Below are 27,076 nucleotides of genomic sequence, written 5' to 3'. Positions count from 1 at the left end.
TTGTTATGGAGGTTCTGGCCAGTGCAGTAAAGCAAGAAAAAGAAATTCAAGGCATGCAGATTGGAAAAGAAGAAGTAAAACCATATTCTCACAGAGATATAGTCTTGCATGTAAAAAATCCTAAGGAAACTGCAAAAAAATCTACTAGAACTAATAGGCAAGTTTAGCAAGATTGCAGGATACAAGATCAACATACAAAAATTAACTGTACTTTTATATATAAGCAACGAATAATGTGAAAATAAAATTTTAAAAATATTCACAATACCATTGAAAAGGATAAAATACTTAGTTAATTAAACAAAAGAAGTATAGGACTCACATTGAAAACTACAGCTGTTGCTGAAAGAAAGTAAGGAAGATCTGAATAAATGGAGAGAGATAAAATGTTGGATTGGAGGATTCAGTATTGTTAAGATGGAAGTTTTCTTCATATTGAGCTATAGATTCAATGCAGTCCTTATCAGCATCCCAGCAGAATTTTTTTTAACAGAAGTTGACAATCTGATCCTACAATTTATATGGAAATGCCATAAACAATTTTGTAAAAAGAACAAAGCTAGAGAACTGACTTCAAAGCTTGTTATAAAGCTACAGTAATGAAAATAGTATGGTATTGGTGTAAGGATAGACATAAGGATCATAGCATTCAGAAATAAACCCTCATTCATGGCCAACTGATTTTCAACAAAGGTGCCAGGGCAATTCAGTGGGGAGGGGATAGTGCCTTTTTTAAACGTGGTGCAGGAACAATTGGTTATCCATATGCAAAGAAATAAACTTAGACCCTTACCTCACACCATTACACAAAGATTTCCACAAGATGGAAATTGTAAGCTTAAAACTATAAAATTTTTAGAAGAAAATATAAGGAGTAAATCTTCATTACCTTGGGTTAAGCAAAGCGTTCTAAGATGCAACACAAGAGAACGCTTGAGGGTGAAGAAAATATTCTAAAACTGGATTGAGATGATGGTTGTACAGCTGTATGAATTTACTGAAAGTCATCAAACTGGACACTTACAATGTGCAGACTGTACAGTTTATAAATGATAGTAAAGCTTTTAAAAGTTAAAAAATGAGAAGTATTTTTATTTTTAAAAATCTATTTTACCCTTTTTGCATTATTTTAAGGTAAAGCACTGTTGGAAGTTCCTTCCATGTGCTATGGGTTATAGTATACTGTGGATCATCCCAAAATATCATTTGTATGACACTATGACAGCAGTTTCCAGTGTCTCCTAGCATTGTCCCTGTGTCCTAACACCAATCTAGCAAAGCCAAGCTGCCTACTCTCTGCAGTGCCCAAAGCCCACTGAAGGGATCATCCCAGTAGATTTCACAGCATCATTACACTGATTTCCCCATCTCAACATTTAGCTTTATTGCTAAGAATTTACCTTTAAAATTTAACATTTTTTAAAAAAATTTTTTTTATTTATTATTTATTTATTATTTTTATTTTTGGCTGTGTTGGGTCTTCGTTTCTGTGCGAGGGCTTTCTCCAGCTGTGGCGAGTGGGGGGCCACTCTTCATCGCGGTGCGCGGGCCTCTCACTATCGCGGCCTCTCTTGTTGCGGAGCACAGGCTCCAGACGCTCAGGCTCAGTAGTTGTGGCTCACGGGCCCAGCTGCTCCGCGGCACGTGGGATCCTCCCAGACCAGGGCTCGAACCCGTGTCCCCCGCATCGGCAGGCAGACCCTCAACCACTGCGCCACCAGGGAAGCCCCTAAAATTTAACATTTTAAAGTTCATTGACTTTAAAATGCTAAATTTGTTTTTCTCTCCCAAGAACTGTTTTATTAACCAATGTGTGGTTGTGACTTGTGAAAGAAGTCCAAATTGTCTTTTTTTTGTTTAAAAACATTATGAGTTACATAATTGTACGTATTTTTCAGTAAGGGAGGGGGCACCTTTGCAAAGCCACATGTTTTAGTTTATTCTTTTAGTTCATTTCTTCTGTATTCAAATGCATAGTCATTTCCCCAAATTCACACCTTCATGGCAGATTTTATGTGACATAATTTCCACTTTTTTGGTCTCTTTACTGTGGTAAAATATACATAACATAAAATATACCACTTTAAGCATTTTTAAGTGTACCGTTTGGTGGAATTAAGTACATTCACGTTGTTGTGCTACCATTACCACCATCCCTCTCCAGAACTTTTTTCAGCTTCCCCAACTGAAACTGCACCCACTAAACAGCAACTCACCATTTCCTCCTCTCCTTAGCCCCTGGCAGCCACCATTCTACTTTCTGTCTCAAGGAATTTGACAACTGTAGGTTCCTCATATAAGTGGGATCATACCTTATTTGTTCTTTTGTGACTAGCTTATTTCACCTAACATAATGTCCTCAAAGGTTCATCCATGTTGTGGTATGTATCAGAATTTCCTTCCTTTTAAAAACTGAAAAATAATCCATCTTATGTATGTACCACATTTTGTTTATCCATTCATCCAATATCAGTGTTTTATGGTAGACAGTTATATACTAGGAAAAGCCAAATTCTCCAAATAAAACTATCCAGTAGTAGGGAATTCAGCCTTAGTTTCATCCCCAGGCAATTGCTCTATCTGGTCTCCTTTCACAAAGATGTATAACATCTTTGTGAAAGGAATGTGTGGTTTTCACTGAAACTATTATTAACTTCAGCATTCCCTCTCATTCCCTTATTTGTTCAGGTGGATTACTTCTTAAAACAGTGATTGGAGTTTACTCTAAAATACCAAGAATCAGCTTCTCCCCAATACCAGTGTTTCCCACTGAGTGCCCTTCTCTTTTTATAGCACCATAGTCAACTTTACCGGAAGGCAGAGGAATGTTCAAAAAGCCTTCCAAGTGCAGCAAGCTCTGATTCTTCTTCATGCTATTCTCAAGGAAAGGGGGGGCTCCCCCCAGAAAGGAATGTGATATGCTCAGTTGAAGAATGTTCGATGGGGTTGGCTTGCAGCATTCACATCCAAGAACATAGTTGCCTTCTTCTCTTTGTGGTCCTTCAAACATTATTTCATAAAACCACTTCTGCCAAACTGTCTTTTCTGTTCTCTTTTAACTTTCCACAACAGAAATTCATTTTTGCTACAGCTACTTGTACAAATGCTTGGTGTTTATTTATACAAAATAATTCATACCCTAAGTCAAAACTTATTGAATTGCCTCAGTAATTGCATATCATACGACACACCTAATGTAAATGTTTTCTTTTAAAGCGGCAAATTAATAATAGGATATTCATTTACTGTAAATATTATTTAACTATTAATGTAGATGCTTCAGAAGAGCACCTTAAGAAATGAGGTTTTAACACTTTTTAAAATTTTTAGTGGTTTTTTTAAATGGAAAAGAAATTTATATCATAGTGAGATTTCTCACATTTGGGCAAACTCTTAGATCTAGTATTCAAATGTGCCCTATTTCATAAGATTTAATTAAAAGCAAAATAAAGCTTGCCTGTATCATCTAACTGGTTGTTTTTCCTCATGCTTTCTTTTGCTTGCTCAAGAATAGGCATTATGATTTGTTTCTTACAAGGCTTCATTTTAGAGTTATTTGCCAACTGAAAAAGGCCTAGAGAACAGTCAAGTCAGGTCATCTGAGGCCAGTGTTTGAGTTTCTCAGAAAGAGCTGCCAACTGAGCAGAAATCCACCACAGTGGCCTATGTTGTTAGGCCACCGACAGTCTTTTTAGATTGAACTAGGAGGTCAAGCAGGTCTTAATTTCTTGGATTCAAAAATAAATCCCTGTAAGAGCTATGTTCTAATGGGATTGAAACAAAAGCAGCTCTGTACACAGAGAAGTAAAACCTAAACCAAACAAAGGCCTCCTTAGGGTTACTTTTGCTGTCAAGATCCAACGTATTTTGCAACCCTTTCAGGAAATCTTAAAATGGCCCGGATATACTGATTTTTAATTTCCTATTTGCTGTCAGAAGAAAACTTTCATAATGGATTTAGGTAGAGTAGTATATTACTAGGCCAGCTGAGCCCCTTCTTAAGACTTGAAAGGATATATACCCCATCATGATTTTCGAAAACTTGATCTAAGCTAGCATTTCACTGCTATACTCTTAGGTTAAAGCTTTCCTGGGACATCTAACCCAACGGCTTCCAGCAACATTCTTATTGGCCATTAAGTACAGTATACAGTCCATCGGATATCCATTTCTAACTCGCGTTACCCAGTATGAACTGGGCCATAGTATTGGTAGCAGCCCTGAACCTTTTTCTCTAGGAAAAATTGAAATTCCAAGTTGGGACTCCTGCTACTTTATTACCATCACTAGATTTGTGGATTTGATACACTTCTTTTTTAGGTGAGAAACAAATTTAGTTTAAGATTTATAAAATTTAGCTACTTCCATGTTTTCTGAACTTTTAGAGGGAAAGTTAGCACATAGTACAAATTGTGAAGGATAATGTACAAATAATGAAAGTACACTCTTCAAATGAATGGAGTACATTATCTCCATTCAGATGGAGAGCCATCTGCATGACTGATGTTTGAGTGCTTTCTTCAATTATTTTAATTGAATTGATTTTTAGAAATTTTACAGAATATAAATTTTTAGGCAAAACAATTTTTAGCACTGATGGAATAGGCATTTTTTATCCTGTAAGAGAATAATGCCCTAGGTGATTTAATTTCTTTTTCTAAATCATAATATCCCAATGGTGCATAATCATTCTTAGATTTGTAAGATGGACAGGTTATATAAGTTCTTCCCAAAGTATAATTGTAGTTCCTTAAATATTTAAAAATGCCATTTTAAATTTTGTAGTGTGTTTCTTTCACACTTAATGTTTCCCATCACACAATCTTTAAACCACTGTTAAATATACTGCTCTTTTCCAAGTTTGGAGTATGTCATTCTTTTTAATTGAAGTATAGTTGCCATATAATATTATATGTTATAGGTATACAATTAGTGATTCACAATTTTTAAAGGTTATACTCCATAGTTATTATAAAGTACTGCCTATATTCCCTGTGTTGTACAATATATCCTTGTAGCTTATTTTAAACCTAATAATTTGTACCTCTTAATCATCTTCCCCTATATTGCCCCTCCCCGCCTTCCCTCTCCCCACTGGTAATCACCAGTTTGTCCTCTGTATCTGTGTGTCTATTTCTTTTTTGTTATATTCACTAGTTTGTTTTACTTTTTATTTTATTTTTTAAAATTTATTTATTTATTTTTGGCTGCATCGGGTCTTTGTTGCTGCCTGCGGGCTTTCTCTAGTTGCGGCGAGTGTGGGCTACTCTTTGTTGCAGTGCGCAGGCTTCTCATTGCGGTGGCTTCTCTTGTTGTGGAGCAGGGGCTCTAGGCGCGCAGGCTTCAGTAGTTGTGGCTCACAGGCTCTAGAGCACAGGCTCAGTAGTTGTGGCGCACGGGCTTAGTTGCTTCTCAGCATGTGGGATCTTCCCGGACCAGGGCTCGAACCCGTGTCTCTTGCATTTGCAGGTGGATTCTTAACCACTGCGCCACCTGGCAAGCCCGTTTTATTTTTTAGATTCCACCTATAAGTGATATCATACAGTATTTGTCTTTCTCTGACTTATTTCACTTAGCATAATGCCCTCCAATTCCATCCATGTTGCTGCTATGAATATTGGGGTGCATGTAGCTTTTCCAATTAGTGTTTTTGTTTTTTTTAGATATATACCCAGGAATGGAATTGCTGGGTCATATCATATGGTAGTTGTATTTTTAGTTTTTTGAGAAACCTCCATACTGTTTTCCACAGTGGCTGCACCAATTTACATCCCCACCAATGGTATATGAGGGTTCCCTTTTCTCCACATCCTCGCCAACACTTGTTATTTCTTATCTTTTTGATGACAGCCATTCTGACAGGTGTGAGGTGATACCTCATTGTGGTTTTTATTTGCATTTCCCTGATGATTAGTGATTCTGAGTATCTTTTTGTGTGCCCATTGGTCATCTGCATTTCCTCTTTGGAAAAATGAAATGTCTATTCAGTTCTTCTGCCCATTTTTTAATTGAGTTGTGTTTTTGTTTGCTTGCTTTAGATGTTGAATTGTGTGAGCTATTTATAAATGTTGGATATTAGCCCCTTATCAGTCATATCATTTGCAAATATTTTATCCCATTCAGTAGGTTGTCTTTTCGTTTTGTGACTATGTCATGTTTAATGACACTAAAGATTGTTGAAAGGGCATTTCCATATTTTTAACCTAAAGACAGTAAGTTTATATATAAACTTGAGCAGGAAAGATAGATTTTTAGATCTCAGAAGATTTTCTCTGATCTCTAGCTTCAGAAAACTGGCTCCAGTGCAGTAGTTGAATATCAGTTCCGTATATTTTAGTATTAAATCACCTTTCCCTAACATTTTTCCAGATTTCAAATGTATTTTTTAAACTACAATTGGATATCAATAGCTGATCTGCTGGGTTCACTGAAAAGATGTGACACTGGAACTTTGTTCCTAATCACCCAGCTTCTTCAGAGCAACTGTAAGGAAATTCTTAATATGATAGTCTGTTTCCAGAGCGAGTCATTTCAATTCCCATTATTGTTGTGGAATATAAACTTGTGAACACTGTTATTATCTTTTACTAGGATCACAGACACATTTCATTACGTACTTTGCAGCTAAATATTTGAAAACTTTAATTCTTTTCCAGCAGGGAGCTTCTTTGGTATCTTTGATTCAGGTGGTAAGATGATGGTTGCTAATATACTTCTGTGTTCCCAGCAACTCTACAAACCCATTCATTATTTGGCTCATGTCTGTAGCCTAGTTGCAAAAGTTATAATCTTTCTCAACTAAGTACATTCTGGTCCTTAGATTTGGTTTTCTCTGTGCTAGAAAGTTAGTGGGACACATAACCCGGTGATAGTAATTTTATAGTTTCTCCACCAACCACTCCATTTTAAATGTTGATATCGCTAAGTGCTGCAGATAAACTATGAGCAAAACAAAGATTTCTATTTGAGGATAAAAATCAGAAGAAAGTGAGGTACCATGGAGTATGGTAAAAAAAAAAAAAGAAACTTGATTTAGTGTTTTGAATGTAAATAAAAAATGACATTAACTTGTTAACTTATGCTTGAAAGTACAATCTCAGGAGAGTTCAGTTTAATATTACCACCAACTTTATTCTGCTTTATTTAAAACAACCCATCCCAAATATAGAATGTGGCCTTTTAACAGAACTGTGCTTTTCTACTCCTTAAGACAGAAAGATGAAGCATGTCCATGTAGCCGTGTGGGGTCATATCTGACCCAGTGCCAGAGACTGGCAGTGAGCAGGCCTGTCTGTGAGTGAGACAGCGTGAAAGAGTCTGTTCCCCTTGCAGCTGTTCACATTTCCTCGTTTTGCCTTGGGCTGTGTGTGTGTGTGTGTGTGTGTGTGTGTGTGTGTTTTAATAAAAAGTGCTGAACTTGGGTAACTATAATTTCATTAGAAAGAGAAAACAAACAGTAATACAGTCATTCTTGTTTTCTCTCTAGGAATAATTTATTAAGTCTTCCCTCCCTCTGCCTCACCCTCTACACCTCAGCTTTACAAATACACTTGAAATCTTCAGATGGCAGGAAAGCAAACAACAAACGGAAATATATTTTGTCATTTCAGTTTGCCTTGAATTTGAGCTTCTAGACCAAGTGTTGGCAACTACAGCTGTCAGGTCAAATCCAGCCAGCTGCTTGCTTTTGTAAATAAAGTTTTATTGGAACCCAGCCATGCCCATTCATTTATGGACTATTAATGGCTGCCTTCACATACATAGCAAGGTTGAGTGGTCGTGACAGAGTCCATATGGCCCACAGAGCCTGAAATGTTTATCATCTGGCCAGGCAAGGATTAGGATTCTAACATTCTTTAATAGGGCAAGGCTTGTAGTTGATTGCCTCATGTCTTTCAAATCACATTTAGGGACTTCCCTGGTGGCGCAGTGGTTAAGAATCCGCCTGCGGATGCAGGGGACACGGGTTCGAGCCCTGGTCCGGGAAGATCCCACATGCCGCGGAGCAACTAAGCCCGTGCGCTGCAACTACTGAGCCTGCGCTCTAGAGCCCGCGAGCCACAATTACTGAGCCCACGTACCACAACTACTATAGCCCGCGTGCCATGACTTCTGAAGACTGCGTGCCTAGAGCCCGTGCTCCGCAACAAGAGAAGCCACTGCAGTGAGAAGCCCGCACACCGCAACGGAGTAGCCCCCGCTCGCCACAACTAGAGAAAAGCCCACACACAGCAATGAAGACCCAACGCAGCCAAAAATAAATTACTTAATTAATTTTTTTAAAATCACATTTAGTTACTTTTTTTCCCTACAGCCTATAAATGGCATTTTCTACAGTTCTTTTCCAGAATATTTGCTGAAGGTGTCTCCCTGGCATGAGACCATGTTACTGAATTCTAATACAAGCCAAGGCACTCTGGTATGAGAGAAAGGACAGCACGCGTCAGGAAGCCAGTCTAGTCCCTGCTACTCTGGCTGTAGGACCCTGAGTGCATCCCTTCATGTCACTGGTCATCAGCTCTCTCCTTCTCAAAGTGGAGGAATTGAATCATGTTGATATCTAAGATCTCTTTTACCTTGAAAATTTTTTGAAGTCAGACTTGAAACATAGCAAAAAAAGAATTAAATGTCAAACTGTATTTCTTAATTTTTTTTATAAAAGCCAACTTCTTAAATTTATTTATTTATTTATTTTTGGCTATGTTGGGTCTTCATTTCTGTGCGCGGGCTCTCTCCAGTTGCGGCAAGCGGGGGCCACTCTTCATCACTGTGCGCGGGCCTCTCACTGTCGCGGCCTCTCTTGTTGCGGAGCACAGGCTCCAGACGCGCAGGCTCAGTAGTTGCGGCTCACGGGCCCAATTGCTCCGCGGCATGTGGGATCCTCCCGGACCAGGGCTCGAACCCGCGACCTGTGCATCGGCAGGCAGACTCTCAACCACTGCGCCACCAGGGAAGCCCCCTGTATTTCTTAATTTTGAGGGAAAGTTTTTAATTGTGCAAGCAGGACAGAAGATACTGTGATACCTGGTTCCTAAAGAAACAAGGTAAAATAAGTGTACCTACTCTGTTTATTTTTATATTACTCTGATTTTTTAAAAAATTATCTACAGTTCCTGTGCACCAGTTAAATACTCATTTATTTTTTTAAGAAACATTTATTAAACATCTACTGTGTACTCAGCCTCATGCTACATGCTGTTACTGAATGTCAAAGGACTCAAGAGTCTGATCATGGAAAAGAGAAAGAACCACTTAAACAGCATGTTCTGTACTCGTGTCCCTCAGGCAGCCAGTGCCCTCTTGGCTGTTAATGCCCGGGGTGTGGCAGGTATCCAGATGTTGTCTCTGTCCTGGGTTGCTTCTGCATCATCATGTACTCTGCAGCTGGCCTCAGCAGCACTCTCAGCTCCTGCCTTCAGCTGTGACCCCACGGCCACTCCTGGGTCCCCTTGCTCTGTGCAGACAACCCTCTTGGTCAGGGTTCTGCCAAGATGGCTCCAGCCAGATTACATTCTGAGGCAGCTCCTTGACTCATGGGAAACACACAGTCTTGCCATAAAATACACTCCAAGTGTGGGCTGCCCTGCTGTTGGCCTCCCACCCTGCCATCAACCAGGAAAGAGGCTCTTTTCACTTGAGACCCCAAACACCACATGTCAAGCCACTCTGAAGACTCTCACACAGCGCTCTTCTGGGTGCACCAAGATGGACCTTGTAAATTGCTGCAACTCAGGAAGCATCCCTGCAGAGCATGAGATAGTGAGCTCTCCTTGCTGGCACCTCTAGTTTGTGTACATGGGTCTTTTGGAGCATCTACCATCCTTCACTTTGCATGAGGGAAGAAGCAACTCCCTTTCCTTTCCTCCCCAACAGGAAGGAGAAGGGAAAATCAAATGCTTCCTTGCCTCAGTCCTTTAGCTTCCACAGATTCCAAGCATCTGTCACTATAGGCAGAATAGGGTGCTAGGATGAGCATGGAAGGACCATTTTAGCTACCTTTCAGCAAGCCCTGGAAGGATGGTCTGGCAGCTTCCTAGCAGACCACTTACTTCCTATTGGCCTTAGCTGAAAGTCCAAGACAGCAGGCCAAGTCCCAAAGCCACATCATTCTAAGAATTCTTTGTATATGATAGAAGGGGGACGGGCAATAAAGGGTGATAAAGGAAGAGAAACTGCAGCCTTCCTTTGTTCTCAAAACTCAACCACCTCTCACTTGGCTCCAGACCTTGGGAAAACTCCACCTGAATTTGAACTTTGAGTCCTGAATAGCATCTCCTAGGCAGCATAGAATATGAAGATGACCCATAAGAATGAGAAGTTGAAAAGCTGCATACTCCTGACGACTGTTTTAAAACAATGTAATGTTACATTGCATTCAAACTTTTCTCTGTTGATGACTTTTTATTTACGTACTTTGCCATATCTCTCAAACAGTTTGTATTTGTTATGGGTATCCCTAAAATATTTTGAATCCCTAAGGCAAAGATAGAGTCACAGAAATAGGGGGCAGGGGAATGAAGGTTGGCATGTCATGCATACACATCCAGATAGTCCCCAACTTGGGACTGCTCGCTGAGATATTTCCTAGTTAATATTGCTGGGGACCAAAGTACTCTCAGGTCCTCAGGGGGATCAAGCTGGCATTTGTTCCTGGGCCTTTGGTTATACATGTCTTTGGAATTTGTGACTTCTGTGAGCATAGCAACTATCATCTTTTTCCTCTCCATAACCCCAGTGAATAGAACCCACTGCCTAGTACATGGTAGGACCTCAGTAAATATTAGATGGATAGATGGATTAACAAGGGGTCACTTCTTCCCACTGATGGTGAAAGTAAGCCCCTTCCCTATCCCTTCCTGCCTCAGTTCTTAATTACTCTTTTGGTTAATGAGCAGGCAGTTGAAATTCACCATCTATTCTTAACCACATGGACACCACCCACTCCATCCAATGCCTGCCTTGACTGCTCCAGTCCTGTGCTTTCCTAGGAGTTGGAGGGGCAGAGCCCAGTGCCCCCACCTCAAGCAGAAGGTCCCATCATTTAATTCCTTCCTACTTTATCTGCCTTTCATATTAAGCATCTCACCTCCCCCTCATCCCACCACTAGTTCCACTGAACTTTGGGTGAATGTGTGATTAATTGGATCAGGCAAAACCAAAGGAGGAGGGGGAAATTTGGTCTGAGCACTTTCCTTGGATCAGGGCCTTATCTGCATGCCACCTGTGAAGTTGTTGTAAAGCTAGAACATTGGTTCTCACTTTGCTACTCTCTGCCTTAGTCTCCTCATCTGTAAAGTGGGAGTAGTAGGGATATCAACATTACAAGGTTGTCTGAGGTTAAATGAGGGAATATATATTAAGAACTCTGACTAGTAACTAGCATCTACTAAGTGCTCAATAAAAGTAACAATTATCATTGTTGTTAGTATTTGTACTACTACAACTATTCTCAAAAGTTAGCACTGGGCATAAGATTTACAAATATCTAAGGAGTTTATTAAAGCACAGATTTCTGGATCCCCATTTCAAATTCTGATTCAGTAGATCTGCAGTGGGGCCCAGAAATCTGTGCGTTTAAGTAACTACTCCAGCTGATTCTGCTACAAGTCCTCAAGAAACCACACTGATATAAGACCTAGGGAACTGTACTTCGCATCATAAGACCAAGCCAAAAATAAAAGGTCTCCAGTGATAGAGTGAGAGCAATTCTGGGAGCTTGGAATTTTTGTTGCTTTGTGAGTTAAAACTAATGTGCATTTATTAAATGTTTAAATAGAAACTAATCCTAACCATGGTTGAAAATTTTGAAAGTAGCATTAGTAATAGTCCTTGTTCAAGAAAAAGGCAAAACTTTTTGTGGTGAAATTAGGCATTATAAAGACATTATAAATGATAGTGCCGTAAACTTGTAAAGCCTTAAATTAAATTTGCTTTTTTTTTCCCAAACAGCATTTAAGAGTTTTAAAAATCTTTTTAATTATCCATGTAGGTTTTTTATTTTGTTTGATTATTAATATTATGACATGTCAGGTGATGGCTATATCTATTTTTTAAGTGTTAGGTATTTTAAATGTGTTTTTTTAACTTATGATTCCTTATTTTGGGGGGATTGGGTTTTTTTCCCCTCCTACTTTTTATTGCATATGTACAGTGTTTCATTTATCTCTATAGACTAGTCTGGGAACCTACACTGCATATACCATTATTTCTATGGAAAAATATATTCGGTGGTTCCAAGTTTCAAAATTTACAATCTTTAGAGATGGAAGTCATTCAGAGGATGGAGACTGCCCATGTGTATTCTACAGGGATTTGAGCAAACTTTTATAAACAAGCCACATATCACTAGTTCCCTAAATGTTAATATAATATTTTAAATAGAGCATATTTTACTAGCCTACTTATACTATTTACTTAACCTCTAATTTAGTAGTACTTTCTTAATGCCGCCATTTTAAAATGGTCACTGCTCTATCTTCACATTGCTATCATTAGGCTTTATTTATTTATCTGTCTGTCTGCCTATCAATCATTAGGAATCTTTGTGTATGGTGTGGCCCAAACATTTACAAGTCATAAAGCTTTATCCTGCATCAGTATAAACAAGTGTAACTGTAATCTGAAGAATATTATGGTATGTGACCTCTCCACTAGCACTGCTGTGCATAGTAGGGAAGGAAAAAAGAACAGAACCAAAACCAACCCCAAAAACCCCCCACTTATTTTAGAGAAGTTAGGAAATAGAAGTGGCCGTCTAGCCAAGACCATTTTAAACTTTTCACTTTTCAAAGCAGACTGCTGAATGAGACGTTTCGTCTGAAGTAAAAATTAATATTTTAATTGCACTTCTACACTACAGGGATTCTTCTCTAAAGAATTTTCTTCAGAAAGTTAAATTTTGGATCATTTAGATTTGCGGAGTTTTTAAAGTATAGATTCTTTTCGGTTTCTTCCCATACTCTGTGAATTTACAAATTAAAAAGGAAAAAGGTTTATGTCCTTGATTTCTTGCGGAAGGGTGCCAGCACTGATACTGTTAATGAACAGCCCTAGTAAAACAAGTATAAACCTTTCGCGAGAGCATTCCTTCCTAGAAGGAGTTGGGTTTGCCCTTTCCCAAGATTTAGATTTCTGTGAAAACTCCTTCAGACGTGTCTTGGCCAGAAAGCATTCTTTCATTTTACTCTGTATTCATCTTATTAAATGTTGCTTCTATCAGAGGGAAAAAATGCTGTGATTACTGAAATATTGATGATTTTTAAAAAGATATGCGTAGCACTCATCCCAACAAGTTTCATTTGAATGAATAAGACATTAACAAGAAGATCCCACTAAAATCATCAGCCTGCCTTTTTAAGGGGAAAATATTGTTTAGTGAAATAATAAATATGAAGCTCTGAATTTTAGCAAAGAATTATGAATGTTGATTGGATTTTCTCCTTTGCTTTTAGCTATATGACAAAATTAACACAAAATCTTCACCGCAAATCAGGAATCCTCCGAGTGATGCAGTACAGAGAGCCAAAGAGGTAAGTGATATATATTTTGTAGATGTATTTGGGTGTCATATTTGGTATGAAAACGTTTCTGCTGCACAGTAAGAGGCAGTTTCCTTGAAGTCACAGTTAGACCATTATACTCAGATTTAGTATTTCTAAGTTTATCACTGAGAATTTACATACAGAAAAGAAAAAAAAAATCTCGGCAGCAACATTGCCTAGATTTCTAGTTCTGGTATGTAAACTTGAACATGTTAACATACCAATTTTACTTCTCTTTTTTAAAAAAAAGAAAAAGTTATTTTACCGCTCTTGGTGGAAATCGACATGCTATGAAAGTTTGAGTTGCTTTTTTAAGGTGGTAATTTTTGAAAGTTAATTGAATGTTTATAACAACTAAGTTCAGAGAGAAGTCATTTTTATAAATTACTGGTTAGTGTACATCTTTCACAAAATTTTAACTTTTTTTATTATAGAAACCACACTACAGAAAGTTTGGAAAGTAAAAAGTCATCTATAACCCCATCACCCTAACACAGTAATTTTCATTTTTGCATATCCTTTTTTTTAAAAAATAAATTTATTTATTTATTTTTAGCTGTGTTGGGTCTTCGTTTCTGTGCGAGGGCTTTCTCTAGTTGCGGCGAGCGGGGGCCACTCTTCATTGCGGTGCGCGAGCCTCTCACTATCGCGGCCTCTCTTGTTGCGGAGCACAGGCTCCAGATGCGCAGGCTCAGTAGTTGTGGCTCACAGGCCCAGTTCCTCCGCGGCATGTGGGATCTTCCCAGACCAGGGCTCGAACCCGTGTCTCCTGCATTGGCAGGCAGATTCTCAACCACTGTGCCACCAGGGAAGCCCCCTGCATGTCCTTTTCTAATCACTATCCATTTGCATATAAATTTTTATGTAGTTACAATCAAAATATATCTTTCTTTTAACCTAACATAATATAATAAGCATTTTTCCATGTTTCTGCTAGGTCTTCGTAAATAAGTTCTAATGATGGCATAATTTTTCTCTGCTGTTACTAAATTATAATGAATTATAAATGCCTCCACTGTTAGATACCTTTTGGGGTTTTTTTTTCACTTTTTGATGTCATAAAAGTCTTTATACAAATAAATATTTTCCTTTGAAAAAATATTTTTTAAATTTATTTATTCATTTATTTATTTTTGGCTGTGTTGGGTCTTCGTTGCTGTGCGGGCTTTCTCTAGTTGCAGTGAGCAGGGGCTACTCTTCGTTGCAGTGCGCGAGCTTCTCATTGCAGTGGCTTCTCTTGTTGCGGACCACGGGCTCTAGGCGGATGAGCTTCAGTAGTTGTGGCTCACAGGCTTCAGTAGTTGTGGCTCGCGGGCTTCAGTAGTTGTGGCTCGCAGGCTCTAGAGTACAGGCTCAGTAGTTGTAGCGCACGGGCTTAGTTGCTCCACGGCATGTGGGATCTTCCCGGCCCACGGCTCGAACCTGTGTTCCCTGCATTAGCAGACGGATTCTTAACCACTGAGCCACCAGCAAAGCCCAGAAAAATATTTTATAAAGTGAAATTACTAAGTGAAAGAATGTGAAAGACATAATTCCTTCCCTATCAGATTTTAAACACAAGACCTGTACTGGAAAATATATATTCACTGAGAACCAAGTCCAAGGTTGTGGAAGCCGCTAGGCCTGCCCACCTGGTCAGGGCAGCAGTCAGGAGAGGTTCTGTCTGCATTAGGAGACCACACCTCAGTGTTTAAAATCATAGGCTGTGAGAGTAGCAGGGGACCAGAGAGAGTATATTGTTTCATCTTTTGTTTCACTGGTTTAGAAACTCAAAGCAGAAAATACACCAAAGGAGAATTGGCTTATCATCATTAAACAATATGAATTAACAGCATAACCAGCACTTGTTAAGAGTACATTTTTCTAATTGGGGTATAGTTGTTTTACAAGAGTACATTTAGATAAGAAGGAAACCTTATAGTTTTTGTTTGTTTGTTTGTTTGTTCTTCTCTGAGGAGGTGGTTGAGTAGCACTGGCTGAGATCTAAGCCTTAGGCTAAGTGACCTCAAAACATTCCTTCCTGCTCCAGAATTAAGATTCTCAAAGGCGAGTCAAGAGATTCCTACTTGGGACATGACTTGTGTGCCCCTGACATCCAATCCTGCTGAAGCAATCCTCGATTGGCTCAACTTTTAGGATTGAGTGCAATGTGTATAACCACTCTGAGTCCAACTATGTACACTTGGAACTGCAGTAGTATGTTTACTCTGAAAAGGAACAGAGGCCTTCCCCTGGGCTCATGTCACATAATCAAATTTTAAATGGGTAAACTCCATCCTAGTGGTAAGGGATAACTTTTGAGGAACAATTTCATTTGAAAACAACCATTTAAACCTATACAGAGAAAATGTTAACAACTAATTCGTGAAGAAAATGTGAGTGAAAAGAGAAAAGTTTTTGATTGTGTGTCTTATTTTTAAATTATTCTCTTGGATTCCCTGGCAATTAATTCTAGGAACCATTGCCGAGCAGTGGCTTTCTCTATGTGAGGAGATGAGTGTGGAGAATCACATTGATTCTCTCAGACTACAAGGAAAAGTACTTAAGTGTTTTCTCTTCTTTAAATTGTTTTTATTTGAGCCTTTGTCATTTTAATCTTTCTGAAAGGAATTGACAGTTAATATAAAAGAAAGCTGTTACCAACTTTTATTACAGATTCATCTTGATGGTGAGTTTGGAAAAAGATTTGCAGAGATATTTTCCCATTAAGTTTAATTAAGTTACTTATACCTGTAATAAATATGTATTACAGACTTGTCATTTTGTTTTGTATTTTTCAATAATCTTTTGAGTTATAGTTGGGTAATGAAGGCAGAGACTATTACAGCAATTTGTTTTATTTTTTATTACCACCAATGTAGCTCTTTTATATATTAATAACCTTTGAATAAAATGATGAATTTTTTCCAAAATAATTATTTTGCCTGCCATAAAAATCCATTCATAATTTTTAATTTAAAAGAATTCTATATTTTCTAAATCTAGCATCCTCATTATACTATTAAATATCTTGCTTATTTTTTAGGTATTGGAAGAAATTTCATGTTACCCTGAGAATAACGATGCAAAGGAACTAAAGCGTATTTTAACACAACCTCATTTCATGGTAAGTAACAATTAAACTTCCATAGAAATAAAACCTCACTTTCAAAAGAAGTTTTTACTAATCCTTATGAAATACAGCTATCTTCATCAAATGTGCTTTTAGCCGTATAATATCAGACAGTTAAGATTACAATACCAGATAATACCAGATATACTAAAATTTTTTGTTGTTGTTTACTTTGTGTCATAGTTGTAAAGATGCTGTTTGCCAGCCTCATGGAGTTGGAATAAGAATTAAGTAGATGATACATCTACTGTGCTTAGCACAGTGCCTGATATATGCTTGATGCCTAATAAATGTTAGCTAATGAATATTATTAGTTACTCCATAGTATCTGTCATGTGTAGGGCACATAGTAAGTTCTCAGTAAAACACTGAGTAGATTAGGAACTTGCCCGTTTGCAGGTAGGTTAGCCCCGCCTCAACTGACTGTTCTGTGCAGTGTGTTTTCCGTAGACAGAAGCCTGTATGTTTTGGACAGACATGTCTGTCTATAAACTGATAAGTAACCTCAGCTCAATTCCAAGAATGATGTAGGACCATTTGAGACCAATAGATCTTTCAGATTTGAAGTAAGCTAAATAAAGAAATTAATATATACCCAAATAAAATCCTTTTTTTAAAGTTAAGGTTTTTTTCAAAACCATTAAAGCTCAGACAGCCCCATCTCTCACAACTTACCTACCTTCGAAGCCTTGGTTTATTTTGCTTTTCTGACATCAGAGAGAAATTAATATGTGCACTGCTATTAGTAAACATTTTCAGAAATAATAAATAGTTCTTGTAATTTCTGAACACCCAGCTAAGTACTTAAAAGACATTTTCATTTACTCATCAAATATGTAAATGCCTACTATATGCCAGGCACTGTGCTGGGCACTAAGGATAGTGGTGAATAGGACAAACAAACTTCCATTCTAGGTGAGACGTGGATAGGTGAGCTAGAGACAGACAGTGAGCAAGTAAACAAACAATATAACTTCATATAGTGATAATAACTATGAAAAAAAAAGGATAATGGGGCAGAGATGATAGTAAAGTGGAAGCTACTTCAGATGGTCAGGGGAAAGCCCCTCTGAGGAGCCAACATGTGGGCTGAGACTTGTTATATGAAAGAACCAGCTTTCTGAATGTCCAAGCATGGGGAAGAGCAAATGCAAAGGCCCAGAGGCAGGAAAGAGTTTTGTAGGGTCAAAGTACAGAAGTAAGGCCATTGTGGCTTCGATATAGTAAACAAGGGAAAGGGTGGTACAAGAAGAGCTGGAGAGGGTGGCAGAGGCCAGACCACGTAGGGCCTTCCAGGCCATGGTAAGGAGTCTGGATTTTCTCCTGATTGCAGTAGGATGACACTGAGTGATTGCAAGCAGGAAAATATTGTTAGACCTGTGCTTTAGAGATTGCTGGGGCTGTTGTGTAGAGAATGGACTATAGTGGGGTTAAGAGTTTAAAAAGGGAGACCAATTAGGAGGCTGTTGTGAGGTGGTAGTGGCTTGAAGAAGGACGGGGCTGGTGGAAAATGAGCAAATTGGGATTCTACTTTAGAGATGGTTGGACATGACAGGACTTGCTGATGGCTGGGATGTGAAGTGATGTGATTAACTCCATTTTACAGTTCAGAGAGGAAACCGCACCCTAGAAAGGCAAAGAGGCTTGCTTTAGGTCACCCACCTAGTAAGTGGCCTCACTGAGGTTGAAAACCCAGATCTTGCTGGCTCCAAAGCCTGTGCTCTTAAATGTGGGTTGACTTGTAATGAGTATCGATTTTCCTACAAACTTAATTTGAACTCATTGGTCATTCCCAAATAAGCGTATGTTTGGATAATGTCCTATATGGCAAATATAATTCCAAGCTATATATACTGTGTTAAACTTTTAAATGCTGGAGGTTTCTATCTTATAAGCATTTTAAGATCATGTGGACACAGTGGGGGAAGGAGAGAGTGAGATGAATTGGGAGATTAGGATTGACATATATACACTACACTACCATGCATAAAATAGATAGCTAGTGGGAACATGCTATAAAGCCCAGGAAGTTCAGCTCCGTGCTCTGTGACGACCTAGATGGGTGGGATTGGTGGGGAAGGAGGTCCAAGAGGGAGGGGATATAGGTATACATATAGCTGATTCACTTCATTGTACAGCAGAAGCTAACACAACATTGGAAAGCAATTATACTCCAGTAAAAAAAAAAAAGTTTAGGGCTTCCCTGGTGGCGCAGTGGTTGAGAATCTGCCTGCCAATGCAGGGGACACGGGTTCGAGCCCTGGTCTGGGAAGATCCCACATGCCGCGGAGCAACTGGGCCCGTGAGCCACAATTACTGAGCCTGCGCATCTGGAGCCTGTGCTCCGCAACAAGAGAGGCCGCGATAGTGAGAGGCCCGCGCACTGCGATGAAGAGTGGCCCCCGCTTGCCACAACTAGAGAAAGCCCTCGCACAGAAACGAAGACCCAACACAGCCATAAATAAATAAATAAATAAATTTTTAAAAAAACCTGCAGATTTCATTAAAAAAAAAATGCAGAACTTTTCAAAAAAAAAAATTTAAAAGAAAGATCATGGTTTCAAAATCTGGCATTTTTAAAGAAATATTAATAGCTAAAGGAAAATATTTTAATGCTTATAATTTTTATTATACCAAGGTTTGGGAGTTATTCTTAGCGTATTTATAATTTTATACTTATTTCTTCAATTATCTGACTTTTTCTTTGCTTTCTGATCATTAAAATGAGGATTTAATATTAGATTACCTTTTACTTAAAAATACAGATACTTATAAATATTTACAGTAATTAAGAGTAAAAAAGTATAGATTTAAATGTTTTTTTTTAATCTGTACTCTAGAGGTCATGATAAAAAATATTATTACACTATCTTTCAGTTATTCCATTTGAAAGACTTATTTTTTAAAAAAGAACAGATCCTTTGCTTATTGCAATTGTAAAATATAAAACATTAAGGGTAAAGACAATATAAACAGAATAGAATGTCAGTGCTTTAATTTTTTCCTTTAAAATTTTCTCTTCTAGATCCTATTTTTTAAAAGCAAATTTGTATCCTACTTTCTCAAAAAACAAGATGGTTAAAAATCACCTTAGGTTGATATGAAAGCTTCATTATTAAGTGATTAATTTTATGATTTGTAATTGTAATTCAGAAGCCAGAGGAACCACTTTCAAACCTAAAATCCATATTTTTTCCTATAAATTTTATTTTTTGGTTTTTGGTTTTTTGGCTGCATTGGGTCTTCGTTGCTGCGCGCGGACTTTCTCTAGTTGCAGCGAGCGGGGGCTACTCTTCGTCATGGTGCGCGGGCTTCTCATTGTGGTGGCTTCTGTTGTTGCAGAGCACGGGCTCTAGGCACATGGGCTTCAGTAGTTGCAGCACACAGGCTCAGTAGTTGTGGGGTGCAGGCTCTAGAGCTCAGGCTCAGTAGTTGTGGTGCACGGGCTTAGTTGCTCCGCGGCATGTGGGATCCTCCCGGACCAGGAATCGAACCCATGTCCCCTACATTGGCAGGTGGATTCTCAACCACTACGCCACCAGGGAAGTCCCTTTCCTATAAATTTTAAATGAATTTTTCCCACTTTGGTCTGAAGTTCTTAGTTGTCTTGTCCACGTCCTTTTTACATACATATGGAAGTGTTTCCTATTACATGATTCTTCTTATGTAATTAAAAATAATAGCTATTTCAGCTTAGTAACAATTGCTGAATCATACCTCATGACATACTTGAAGAAAAATATTCAAACTCTGATTTCCCTATTTTTTATTTGGCATACTCTTTTTTAATGGCTTTTTTTTTTAACAATCTGTAAGTGACCCCTTTTTTTTGGTTTGCATATGCGTTGGATTAAGTTTCATTTTGTGGTAGCAGTCTTTTACAGTGGCAAATAGCGGTTAATATCAAGTATGACCTCATTTGGTGATATAATTTAAGGATTTTTCTCTTAAAGTTCAATTTTGGTATTATTTTTGTGACTGTGGGCTTATCCTTCCTTATAAATAATACATTAAATACAAGTGTTTGCTTATATAATTTAAAAGGATGGATAGAAATCATTTGCAAAAAGCAGTACAAACACTTTCTCCAACCCATGTAACTGGCATTATCCTAATGAAGTTTGGTTCTCTGTTTACCTGGGTATATATCCTCCAGTCATACAAAGCATGTTTTTTAAAAATTGTTTTAAAATTCACTGTTTATAGAAGACACATGTATAATTAATACAATGAACCTAATTTTAACAGATGAAGTTTTTCAGTTTGTCTATTATTGATTTTTACTTTCTGCCCTAAATCTTAGTCTCTTAAGTGGCTACAGTTAAACGGGAAAAAGAGGGATTTCCCCACATACCATAACCACCACCACTTTGGCCTGGGGTACTAGTGCAGGGTGTAGTCAGGGCACTGGTCAGGAAGCCAAGGTCCCCAGGACCATTGTGGAGCCCTGATTTCAAGCTGCGCTGCTTAGTGCCCCTCGGTGCCCCTCACCTAGACCCCAGTTTAGACCAGCCCTCTGAGATCTTGGAAATATCCGGCATTTCCATTACAAATTCAAAACATTGTAAAGCAATTATACTCCAATAAAGATGTTTTAAAAAAAAGGGTATATTGCTCCAAGCATATGCTCTGTTGATGTCTAATCAACATCATCTTCTTTATGATTTTACCACATTGTTACCTTATTTTTGCGTCGTATGCGTACCTTTAAAGCGAAAATAGCCAAGTCATGACTTTGGTAAATCTTTTAATTAAATAACTTAATTTGAGATGCTACAAGCTATACTTTTAAGGTGATTTTAATTATGTTTCATTATCTCTAGATATTTCATTACCAGACAGATCACAGATTAAAATAAAACTGAATTTATAGTTAGTACACAAGAAAATATAATGCATAAAGCACCAAACATACTGATACTCAGCTGTAAAATTCTCTTTGAAGTAGAAATGTTCAAATATTCATGCTTATTAAAAACTTTCTTATGATGGCAGAAAATGTACAGTAAGTGGAAGAATAGCCTTTTTTAGGGAAACAAGGGATATTTATTACCCAGTTTCACCAAGATGACATATGGAGATATCGATACAAAGAAATCACTTTTTCTTTGTTAATGGGCTCTGCAAAAAGAAGTCATAATAATAACTGTCAACTTACTTTTTATTTATGCAAGTGCTCCAAAAAGTAGAAATGAACAAAAACATTAAATAGGTTTAGATTTTGAGCTCCATATCATGTGATATTTTGGGAAATTACATTTCTTCAGGTACATTTGTGTGTTTTTATTTCTTTTACTAAGATGTATGTTATAAATTACCCTTTGCGTTATATAGCAGAGTTATTGTTAATACCATTGATGAAAGACATTTGCTCAATGCACCAATTATTGCACTGTTTCTTTTTAAATTTGTTTCCATTTTAAGCCCCAGCACAAATTTGCCAGCTCTACGTACAGATGATTCTTTCTGCTAAATTATTTGAAATTGCATTATGTCAGCCTTTAATTGAACAAGTTAGTTGGGCACTTTTTCATAGCATCGGACAACACCTCTTACCCAGATAGTCAACAAACACATCCATTCATTGATTGCCTCACTCATTCTTTCATTTGTTCCTTCATTTTTCAAAATGCATCTATCATGATTATTTATCACAAAGAAATTATGGCATGGCTATATCTAGGTGTAATGTGCTTTGAGTTCTCTTTAGATGAGAGATACCTTTGAGAGGCAAAGAATAATTTTATATATGTTTATATAATAGACTTCTGCTGTAATAGTTCTATTATTAATATTTTATTTCCTTCGTAAAATATCAGGCCTTACTTCAGACTCACGATGTAGTGGCACATGAAGTTTACAGTGATGAAGCATTGAGGGTTACACCTCCTCCCACTTCTCCGTATTTAAATGGTGATTCTCCAGAAAGCGCAAATGGAGACATGGATATGGAGAACGTGACCAGAGTTCGCCTGGTCCAGTTCCAAAAGAACACAGATGAACCAATGGTAAGTAGGAAAAGAAAGTTTTCTGTATTCTCATAAAATCCCAGCATGAATTAGAGCAGCTACCTTCCACCTATACTACTAGGAGGTGGGGAGGAAAGGAGGGCATGGATAGTTTTAAAGAAATCAGTTTCCAGATCCTAAACAGGCCACCACCATACCCCCCCCCCACCTAAAATCGTTCTGCCTGACACCATGCCTAAGGTATGTTGGCTTTCCTTCCCACCTCTCCTTTCATAGTTGCTCTTCAACAACAACAAAAAAGGACAGACCTGATATATTAGTCTAGAGTGTAAAAACCTCTGGGGCAGCAAAGAAAGGTACAGTTTGAAATATTGGAATTGGTGTTGAAAAAGTGAACGTCTAAAATTCCTTTTACAAGTCTAGTGGTTTCCAGATCTTTTGCCTTCAACAAAATTAGAGGAAGACTAATTCGGAAGACATTCAAAGAATTGAGTGCCATTGCTAAAATAAAATTCCTTCCATTCATGTCTACCTATTTGATGTGAATTCGTTTTCTCAGTACTTAGGTGTAGCATTGGAATAGAATGATGCTGAACCCTGCCTCATCCTCGTAGAATTTTCATAGGTTGGGAAGATCAAGGAAAGGCTCCTTGATGTTAACTGAACAGAGGGGGCAGGGAGAGTAGAGACCATCCAGGCAAACCAAGTAGCATATGCAGAAACCTGCTAGTGAAAAGGCTCTTAGCATAGTTTTTAAAATGGAAAGAAGGCACCACAGCTGGACTGCAGAAAACAAGGTGTACGGCAGGAACAGGACCTCACAAGTACTGATTCTGTTTTTTATCTTAAAAACAGTGGGAGGCTATTAAAGAGTTTTAAGCAGGGAGATAAGATCAGATTTTCATTTTAGAAATAATTACTCTGGAGAATGGATTAGAGGGGGACAAGAGTGGATATAGGGAGAGCAGTTAAGAGACTGTTATTGCAGTAATACAGGGGAGAGGTGATGGAACTCTGAACTAGAGGGATGGATGTCAAATGGAAAGAAGTGAATAGATTTAACAAAAGACCTTGATAATGGATTGACATTGGGGACTGAGGGAGAAGCAAGTATCGAGGATGACCCTAAGCTTTAGGCTTTTCACAGCCAGATGGACAATGATGCTACCCGCTGAGACAGGGAGTATTGGGAAAGTCCCAAGTTCTAGGAGAAATCATTTCTTTAGGGAAAAGGAAAACATTCAAACGTATGCATTCATATGTTTTCCTCAGAGCACAGAAAAGGGATATTGGGATATAGGAAAACAAATTACTTAAGAAAGTTGCCCAGTTGCTTTCCAAGTTATAGGAAGAGTTACAGAGCAGTGATCCTATGACTGCAATTTCCAGAAAGCCCTCAACTCTAGATATTCGGGTTGTAATTCTCATTTACTGTTCTTTGCCAGTTACACTATATTATCTCAGGACTTACAGCAGACAGGGGACATGCAAATCACCTCACCCACCTGGTGCTCTCCAGGCAACTCTTTGACTTAAAAGAGTGCGGGCAGTAGCAACTTTTGGGTACCTCGGGCAAATCACTTCATGTCAGTGGGCCTCATTTTGCTCATACTTTGCTTAGCAAGTATTACCAAAAGTGTGCTTGACTACACGATCCCCAAAATTCCACCCAGCTCTGAAAGTCTAATATTCCCCTCATTCATTTTATATATTCATTCACTCATTTAGCAAATTTTTTAAGTGCCTATACTATGTGCAGATCACTGTACACCAATGATGTAGTGGCAGATAAGACATGGCCCCTTCATGGAACTCAGTTTCCACAGGGCTACCTACTTTTTTTCCTTTTTTTCTTTTTTTTTTTGGAGTGGGGGCCACACTGCAGGGCATGCGGGATCTTAGTTCCCTGACCAGCGATCGAACCTGTGCCCCCTGCACTGGAGGTGTGGAGTCTTAACCATTGGACCGCCAGGGAAGTCCCAGGGCTACCTACATTAAACAAGTAAATATGCACTTTAGCACAGTTTGTTTAACGGGTACAGTTATGACAGAGCTATAGCGGAGAGAAGGCTGCGTCAGAGAAGCAGGAGAGGGGGTGATGTTCATCCAATCAGAGCAGACAGGAAAGTGGAAGTGACCACAAGAAGGAGGCCCAGAAATGTCTTGTGATCGTCATATTCTAAAGCAACCCAATGACAGTTGCTTGATCTTCTGTATAGTTAACTACATAGAAACATAGACTGAGTAAAAGCGTAAAACTGCACCCCTGAGTTACATTTTTCAGAAAGTACAAAATGGCCTTGAATCTTCCCTAAAAGTCTCCTTAAAGAAGCCCTCCTGTCTTCCATCTTCTGTGATCCTAGTGAAGGTGTGTATTTCTTCTTTTAATTGGTTGCCATAAAAACAAATTATTTTTATATGAAATATATTTTCAATAATATAGTTTTCTATTACATTTAATACAGCTTCATTTGCTTGCTTATTTGTCCTATTAAAAACATTATATTACCATGCAGGATATACCTGTATGATCTCTTTTGCTTTTTGGACCTTCTACAATGTATCCAACTATGTATGCTGGGTCCATCTCCCAAGGGTGTTGTACTCCTGTTACACCCTTGTTTTCCCATTTTTAACATCTCACCTATAATTATTTCTCTATTGATTGGTACTCCCATAGTTGCAAGTGTTAAAGACCAAACTTAAAATAGCTTAGACAACAGGGGAGAGGCTTATGTAAACAAGGAAAGGCCAGGAGTTTACCCCAAGCTGGGGTAGGTTCAGTGGTAGCTGGGCCAAATCCTTTCCCTGGAACTTGGGAACTTATGAACAGAGAAAACATGAATCAATTCCTCTCTGCAGAGAAATGTTTGAAGTAGACAAAGTAATAAATATTAACTCCAGTTGGTTTGAGGTGAACTTTCCCTAGCCATGAGAGACCCTGTCTATCACGTTCACTACTGTGTCTAGCAGAGTGTCTGCCATATAACAGGTTCACAGTAATATTGGTTGAATGAATACATTAATTTATGAATTTCAAGGATGGAACCCCCATCATACTATCATTTCCCTTCTGCAGTTAGATTTGACTTACACATTAACTTACAACATTTTTCCAGGAACACCTTCTCTTGGTAACCATAGATGCTGATTGAATGTACAAGTTGGAAATGATACTTGAACAATACAGTTGAATGTGGGACTAGAAACATTTGATAAACCAGTTTTTTAAATTGCTTGCCTACCACTTCTAAGAACCACAAAATAGGAACCATACAAAGTTATATTTTATAGAATTGTACAAATTCAGACAGGGTCTAGATTATAACGTCTCAAATATTTTCACAGAACTTTCTAACAGAATGTTATTTTCCAATGAAGAAGATAAGACAGAGTCCCCCTACCCCTAATCATCTCAAATTTAAGACCAGTTTTCACCAAGGGAGCTTGTTAAAAATACAGATCTGGGCTCTATTCCACACTTCCTGAATCTAAATCCAAAGAGTGAGTTTAAAACTCAATATTGGACTTCCCTTGTGGCACAGTGGTTAAGAATCTGCCTGCCAATGCAGGGGACATGGATTCAAGCCCTGGTCCGAGAAGAGCCCACATGCCATGGAGCAACTAAGCCCATGCACTGCAACTACTGAGCCTGCGCTCTAGAGCCTGTGAGCCACAACTACTGAGCCCGCATGCCACAACTACTGAAGCCCACGTGCCTAGAGCCCGTGCTCCACAACAAGAGAAGCCACCTCAATGAGAAGCACGTGCACCACAACGAAGAGTAGCCCCTGCTTGCAGCAACTAGAGAAAGCCCACGTGCAACAACAAAGACCCAATGTAGCCAAAAATAAATAAATAAAATATAAAATAAATAAATAAAGTTAATATTATTTAAAAGGTCCAGGCTTCCCTGGTGGCGCAGTGGTTGAGAATCTGCCTGCCAATGCAGGGGACACGGGTTCGAGCCCTGGTCTGGGAGGATCCCACATGCCACGGAGCAACTGGGCCCGTGAGCCACAACTACTGAGCCTGTGCATCTGGAGCCTGTGCTCCGCAACAAGAGAGGCCGCGATAGTGAGAGGCCCGCGCACTGCGATGAAGAGTGGCCCCTGCTTGCCGCAACTAGAGAGAGCCCTCGCACAGAAATGAAGACCCAACACAGCCAAAAAAAAAAAAAAAGGTCCTCATGTGACTCTTAGAATCAACCAAGTCTAGTACAAAAATATGTTTATGAAAGCTTCTCATATAATGGTGAATAATTGGAAAGTAAAAGTAATCTATTCCATAGAATAGTATTCTGGCATTAAGTATATAGAGCTTCCACTTCCAACCAAGGTGGAGTAACAGGAACAGATTTACCCTCTCACCTGAAACAACCAAAAAAAATTTTAAACACACAAAATGAAGTAACAGTTTTCAAGACACTGGACATCAGGCAGCAAAGGACAGTG

General features: G+C 38.5%; 1 protein-coding gene across 8 annotated transcripts in view; it reads left to right on the top strand.

The window, feature by feature from the left end:
* The window catches only part of CASK (calcium/calmodulin dependent serine protein kinase), a 393,911-nt gene that overhangs the window by 309,860 nt on the left and 56,975 nt on the right, over positions 1 to 27,076 (top strand). For all 8 annotated transcript variants that reach the window (XM_057537971.1, XM_057537969.1, XM_057537975.1 and 5 more), the window contains exons 12-14: positions 13,452 to 13,529; positions 16,567 to 16,647; positions 22,473 to 22,661. In XM_057537971.1, the coding sequence (XP_057393954.1) occupies positions 13,452 to 13,529; positions 16,567 to 16,647; positions 22,473 to 22,661 (348 nt within the window). The remainder of the gene's footprint in view (positions 1 to 13,451; positions 13,530 to 16,566; positions 16,648 to 22,472; positions 22,662 to 27,076) is intronic.

This window comes from Balaenoptera acutorostrata, chromosome X (genome assembly GCF_949987535.1).
Source record: "Balaenoptera acutorostrata chromosome X, mBalAcu1.1, whole genome shotgun sequence".
In the NCBI taxonomy this organism is placed as follows: Eukaryota; Metazoa; Chordata; class Mammalia; order Artiodactyla; family Balaenopteridae; genus Balaenoptera; species Balaenoptera acutorostrata.
This window is presented reverse-complemented; position numbering and strand designations above follow the sequence as displayed.